This window comes from Parasteatoda tepidariorum, chromosome 9 (assembly GCF_043381705.1).
Source record: "Parasteatoda tepidariorum isolate YZ-2023 chromosome 9, CAS_Ptep_4.0, whole genome shotgun sequence".
Lineage (NCBI taxonomy): Eukaryota > Metazoa > Arthropoda > Arachnida > Araneae > Theridiidae > Parasteatoda > Parasteatoda tepidariorum.
The window spans coordinates 86,286,802-86,293,794 of NC_092212.1; the positions used below are offsets into that span (position 1 = coordinate 86,286,802).

Here is a 6,993-nt window from a genome sequence, read left to right on the forward strand (position 1 = left end):
AATATTATGTATTACAGCATGACCCGTTTCCTCTTTTTATTACAACACGGGTATTGCCGAGATTGAACATTTCACAATTGGACACTACTACAATTTGTTTGTAACCCCCATTGTTTTAAACTTTTGTATTGCGGAGATTGGGAAATTTTATAATTTGAATGAATAAAAATTTTGCTACAACAGATTGTGTTTGAAAACCAATTCTCCGCGGATGCAATGCAACAAGTCGTGTGGATATGCGTCTGCCATTTTTTAAGGATGAAACACATCGTGAATCTTCTCGTTATAATTCTGTGATTTTATTTATTATCATTATTAATTTTTTTTTTTGATGGAGTCATGGTGCTCAGGTATTTTGTTGAGAGACTGTATGTCTCCCTGTGTACGATATTTTCGCATGTGAATAAGGACAAGAGTACGGATAAACATTTACCCTACAAAAGGCTCGTGAATCTGTTTTTGTCCCGCAGTGGACTTATCATTAAGTCACGGTTCCCAGCAATCTCTGGCTTCTTTCAGTGTGAGGGTGAGTGACCGCGTGGATCAGTCTGTGCAGGGACTGAGGGTGTGTGATATTGTACCTCGCTTAACTATTCTACCGTAAAGTGTTCAAATTCGAGTGCAGGTCGTAAGGCTTCTGAGGCTCAAAATCCTGATTGGCATGTCTCCGGATCATCCTCAGGAATGTTTCCTAGAACGTCACCAATTGCCCATTGTGCAGCTCTAGTGTGACGTAAATGAGCTTCAACAACAGCAACAATAATTTGTTTCTCGCTCGCAGATAAAAATAGAAATTGCATCCAGCATGAATAGCCTTAAGTAGTTTCAATTTTTCCGCCGTTCAATTCTTCAATGGCTGCAAGCTACAAACTTTTCACATAATTCTATGAATATTGTCTATAGCATCTTTAAATTAGCAAAAATAGACAGCATCAATCGTCATGTGGCCGGAGATTATAACAATAATAATAGAATAAAGAAAACGAAATTTTTTTATATATTTTTTCACGGTGGAATAGTGTAACGTTGATGAAAGTAACTTTTTTGAAATTTGTTGAATGGAATAGACTATATTAATCAGAAAATTCCATTCAAACTGGTGAATAAGTTTCGGAAGTTAATATATGTATAAATATTCTTATATCGCTTGGGACTAACCAATTCATAAGTTTGCATATTAGTTTTAAAATATTTTTCTTGTTTTAAATCTTTTTAAAGATAAAGTTATGCATATATATTGAAGTTAAGCTTCGAGAATATGTTACTTGCATGTATTTGTGACTCTTGTTTGCGCGGAATGGCTAACTTTTCATTTGAGAAGTTCATGACATAATTTCTTTTTAAACTTTAACTAAATTTGTGTAAAAGTTGGATTATTTTTAATTTTTCTAAAGAAAAAGTTTAATTTTCTGCTCAATTTCATAATATTTTTTAAAAATATTACTTATTGGTAATTTTATTATAATACCGCTTATAGTCTATTAATGATTTAGTTAATATTTCTTTAAAAAATTGGTAAGATTTCCTTAATTCTGATTTGCTGCAAAATAATCGCCAAGTCATGAAAAAATTAAGAAAAGGGGAACAATTCAAAAGTTGTAACTCCAAGCCACCCCTTAGCAAACCTCTACATGTTGTTCTTTTTTTTTTTAAATTGCAAGTTTAAATTCTATATGACGCCTTGGCCATTGTAATTGTATCAACATATCACAATATGGAAAGATTCCAGAAAAATATTTTATGAACATAAATGTTGTTGTGTATCTTTAAAGTTTATGTCAAGAAAATTTAAATTTTAAGTTCAGAGTTAAGAGTGATATACTATTTCAAAATTTTAATTATGGAGAAATTTTTCTGGAAGAAAACATTTGTTGTTAAACATTGCTCTGTTGTGGAAGAAAAATAATTTTGAAATTATTTTTCTTCCACAACAGAGCAACAATAAAACACTGAAGTGTTTTATTTTAAGTTCTTAAAATGTAGAACTTATTTTTAAGCAAATGTGAAATTCGAAAAAAATATAAAGGCTAATGAAAAGTTCATATCTAATCCAGATTGTATTATAAATAGTGAGAAATAATGAAGGAAATAAAAATCTGTTGATCTCTTTTCAGTTTTACTTAAATTTTTCTTGTCACCTATGTATGTGTAAACCAGACTCATAACCATAATAGCAAAGCAGACAAAAAAAGAATAAAGGGGTATATTTCCATATCATGATCTGTTCCGCCAACTACAATCACCAAGAGGGAACATAGATTGTAAACTTGTATTTCTTTAAAAAAAAAAATTTAGATGTTTGCCCAGAAGTGGCTACGAGTTATATGTTTCAAGTCGGTGTTAGTTTCTCGTGGGCCACTGCCTGGACTTGGCAGTGGCCCAGTTGCAAAGACTTGGTGATTATTCTACCACAGATCACGATATGAAAATCACCCCGCAAAAAATTTTGCCTCCCTTAAATTAAATTATTATTTTTAAACATCTCTTTAAATGTTCCAGAGATGTTACTTATCATTAAAAATTCTTTTTCATATAATCTTTATTTCTCATCTTATTTTTAAAAAGGCAATTAATCAATAGAATAGAATCTTTTTAATGAATGTTAATTTGTCTTTTCTTAAAATAGTTTTTTTCTTTCTAGTGATATAAATTCTAAATCTTTGAGATGACGTCTGAATTTGACCCTTTGTTTATCAAAGGCCTGAGGTTACTTCACTCCAAAAGTAAAGATTCTACTGACCAGCTGAAGCAGTTGCTGGATGAAATGATTCTTCAATCAAAACAGTCAAATTCTAAAGACAAAATATACACAACTGTTAAATTGGTAACAAAGAAATTTTTTTTTCATTTTTTGTGAAGTTTTGTGTATGTTTAATCGCCTATAAGTGAAAGAAATACAAAAAGGTACAAGTTTAGAAATTAATTTTAGGATGATTTTGTATTTATTTAGGTTGAATTTAGGATAACTAATAATAATCTGTTCCAAATGTTATCATGCCTTGAAGTAATAGACAGGGTATCTGCGCTCCTAGAAAGTCATGAATTTCCATATTGAACTAAATTAGTCATGAAATGTCATGATTTTTTTTAAAAAAATCATGGAAAGTCATGGATTTAGGTTGCAGAAAAATCTAATTTTTAAAATAGTATTTACCCCTCCCCTCAATTTCATGGTATTCCCAATATCTGAATTTGTAACGAAAACCACACTCACAGTTGATTTTATTAAAATATAAAATGTTTTTATCCTGTTCTTTAAAAATTATAGTGTTTAAAAAAAAATGAAAGAAAAAACATAATTTCTAGAGCTAATCATCTTTTAAACTTGAACCGTATCTTTTAAACTGTGATTTCAGAATTTGTGTTATAATTTATATTTTATTTTGTTTCATCAATTTAAAATTCTAGCTGAAGCAAGCCAGTCATTGGCAAATTTTTTTGTTCTGAAATGAGAGCAGAAAAATCAGGAGTATTTCTTTCCTTTCTGATGAACAAGAAAAGTATCTTTAGAATATAATTCTGCAGAAAAAAAGAAAAATATTTGCCTTTGTATTTTCTTCAGCTATTTTATTGCTACAACTTTTTCTTTACTCTGTTTTTAAAATTTTAAATCTATAAATATGAAAATGCAGAAAATAACAGTTTTGGTGATACCTATCATTTCAATAAATGTTATTGTAATACTTTTTTAAATTTATTGTTGCGTTTTTTTCGGAGAGAATAGTAACTTCGTTTAGTCATGAAAAGATCTTGGAATGAGTCATGAAAGGTCATGAATTTGAAAATCTAAAATGTAGCAGATACCCTGAATCGAGCACGCTAACTGGCCAATACTAAGAGAAAAAAACGTACTTTGAAAAATTAAAATATTTTTAATATACTTATTATGTAAGCTCCTGTGCTCGTAACTTAATTATCAATGGAGAATGAAAGAAAACTATCTAGTTTTCACAAATAACTCTATCCCACTGTATATTTCATTACATACAAGGTCATTATTTAATTAAAATAGGAAAAATACAGTTGTCATATTTCTACAATTTATTTTTTCTGATAAAATTGTTCTAATACAATTCTACGATCCACATTTTTTTAAAAGGCATTTAAATAGCATATATTTGTTTGTTTTTAAATTTTTGATTGATCATCTGGATTAATTTTAGATATAAATTTTTCATTGGAATTCTGGATTGATCATGAGTAATTTGATTTTAATGAAATTTAGCCTAATGGATACATATAATTTAGTTAATAATTCTAGTTTTTAATTTGAGCCGGCCGAGTGGTTAGCGTGACTGCGGAGCCATTGGCCGCGGGTTCGAATCCTGCTCAGGGTATGTGTTCTTTGTCCTTTCTCTCTGGGTGTTCTTTGTCCTTTCTCTCTCTGTGTTCTTTGTCATTTCCTCTTTGTGTGAATGTGACCTGCCCTATAAACGGGTTTGTGGTTGTGTGACTTGGGCGACTCTGCTTCACCGCCGTGGCTTCGCCACAGGTGCCCTCTGGGTAACGAGAAGAGAGTAGCAGTTCTGGCATTTCTGTAGCCAATGGGACAAACCCCAAGTGCCCGCCATTAAAAAAAAAAGTTTTTCATTTGAAAATTGTCCACAATATGTAAATACCTAAATTTTTCTTAAAAAAATACCTGCATATATGTAGTTGTAACTTTTTTTCCTAATTGTAGCAAAATAAATAGATGAAAATAAAAAAATAAACACCAATGAAAAATGAAGACATTAAGAGAGAACAACGCAACCAAACCCTTTAAAAAATATTTTTTGATGAATTTTTTCAAGGATTGTGATAAACTTTATACATTTTTCAAATCTTATTATACATATTTTTCTCTTGATTTTATCATTGTAAAAATCGAAAAATTCGAAGAATAGAAGCTAAAGCATTACAATACTTATAACTTTTTTAAATCATCCATAACTTGCTGTAGTATAAGAACAAATAAAAAAAAATTATTTCCCTTATGATTTTTTTGAACTACGTGAATGTTTTTTGTTGTTGCTGCTTTTAGGATTTTTAAAAAGTAACTTGTTTTTTTACAAAATGGTGTGTTATGCTGAAATATGCATAAAACATGTCCTTTCGTTTAAAAACCACATTATCTTACTTAATCCTTTTCTCAGTAAAAAAAATAAAAAATTCCTAATAACTGCAATCTTTTAATACCACAACCTTGAATTTAGTGCAGAATAAATTCTTTTTTTAGGGATTCACTCTACATCTGCTAAACTCATTATCACATAAACCTAAACTGTTTTATAGTTGCTAGAGTTTTGAATTCATTAAAATTTGTTATTATTTCTCACACTTTCTTTTTCCTGCCAACTGATTTGAATGTGTAACACTAAGAAAAAAAGTCTTGGCAATAAATTAATTGCGAATATCAATAATTTTTTTAACCTTCCTTGATAAAAGTTATGCATGAGAGTCGCATTTTTGATTTCTTGGTGGGCGGAGTTATCCTGTAGGACTTAACCCTGAAGTCCTGCTCATTTTCGAAATTTATTATGTATTTTGCTTACATAAAAAAGAAGAATTTCCCTTTACTTTGGAGATCTATACAACGTGAATAAAATGCTTCTTTTCCATAATTTTCAGCAGTTTCAAGTGCTAGTCTTGTCCTTTTTCTTGTTTATCTACCCTCATACATTTTTAGAGAATAACAGCCAAAATTCATCTCCCTTCATTTTGGGAAAATTCTTTGGCTACATTTATTTCTCAACTACCTCTTCGCAGTCTCCAATAAAGATTATTACAGCTAAATAAATTGCAATTTTATGTGTATATAAATGTTGTATATTTTTACCAAAATATTTTAGTACACTGATCTTAAAATTATTGAAAAATGCAATAAAAATTTAATTTGTATAATTTTTAGTGTGCTGTTTCTCCTCAACCTTTCAAATGATACCCTAAAATCCCAAATGTATGCTTCGTATATTACTTTGTATATAAGTTGCTCCCTTAGCTTTTAAATTCAATTGAATTGCATTAGAAAATACAATTATTACACTTTACAATTATACAATTAGAATACACTGAAAAAGTCCCTATTTTTTATTTAATTCCTCAAATAGTTATTTTTTATAAGAGTATTAGCTGAAATGTCATTTTTATCTTATTTTAATACATAAATTATGTGTATTTTATATTTTAAGAGCTTGAAGCAAATTTATAATATGTGAGTATCAACTACAATCAATGCTCAATTTAACGTCTCCTGTTTCCTTTTTTTACAAAAAAAACAACAACATTAACCTGTAATTGAAAATAGTTGATACTTTTTTGACAAAATGATACTGTTTCCTTTTTTTACAAAAAAAACAACAACATTAACCTGTAATTGAAAATAGTTGATACTTTTTTGACAAAATGATAATTGATAAGACGAAGAATGTTATATTAAAGAAAAACTTATTTTATTTTATTTGAATATGCATTAATGTGTATAGGAAAAAAAAAGCTTGATTGAAATTGAAAAAAATTTTACAATTACAAATTTGTATACATTTTTATTCTATACTTTCTTCTGTAAACACAACGTTTCTGTTACGTTAAATAAATAAATGTTGTAATTAAAAGTATCTTAAAGCAAAATATTAGTGCTAGGGAAGTTTGTTGCCCAAAGCTCGAAGAAATTCTGCCACATGGTCTTCAGCTTGAAAATTTTTTTTGTTTCTTTTTCTTTAAAAAACAATATTTGTTATTTTAAAAAAACTCATTTATTATTTATTGAACTATACAACTCTTACACACTGAAGTGTTAATGAAAAAGTAAATGTTTCCAACTCACTCTAGTTTACACAGAATCTAAATGAAAAAAAAACCCTTTTGAGAAGAGGAACATACACACATATATATATGTGCACATGATATATGTGCGTATATATGTATGCGTATATATATATGTGCTCATATATATATATATATATATGAACATACACACCATCTAGGTTTGTGTAAATATACTCTATGATGTTC

At 28.9% G+C, this 6,993-nt stretch overlaps 1 protein-coding gene across 4 annotated transcripts in view; it reads left to right on the forward strand.

Moving 5' to 3' along the window:
• The first annotated feature begins 733 nt into the window (after window positions 1–733).
• LOC107437128 (integrator complex subunit 12) overlaps window positions 734–6,993 on the forward strand; it is a 27,397-nt gene continuing 21,137 nt past the window's right edge. Inside the window, exons 1-2 of one of the 4 annotated variants that reach the window (XM_016049029.3) lie at window positions 734–1,099; window positions 2,642–2,824. In XM_016049029.3, coding sequence (XP_015904515.1) covers window positions 2,666–2,824 — 159 coding nt within the window. In that variant the 5' untranslated portion in view covers window positions 734–1,099; window positions 2,642–2,665. Of the gene's footprint in view, window positions 1,268–2,641; window positions 2,825–6,993 lie in introns of all 4 variants that reach the window. The other 3 variants (XM_016049032.3, XM_016049031.3, XM_016049030.3) reach the window with 3 other exon arrangements.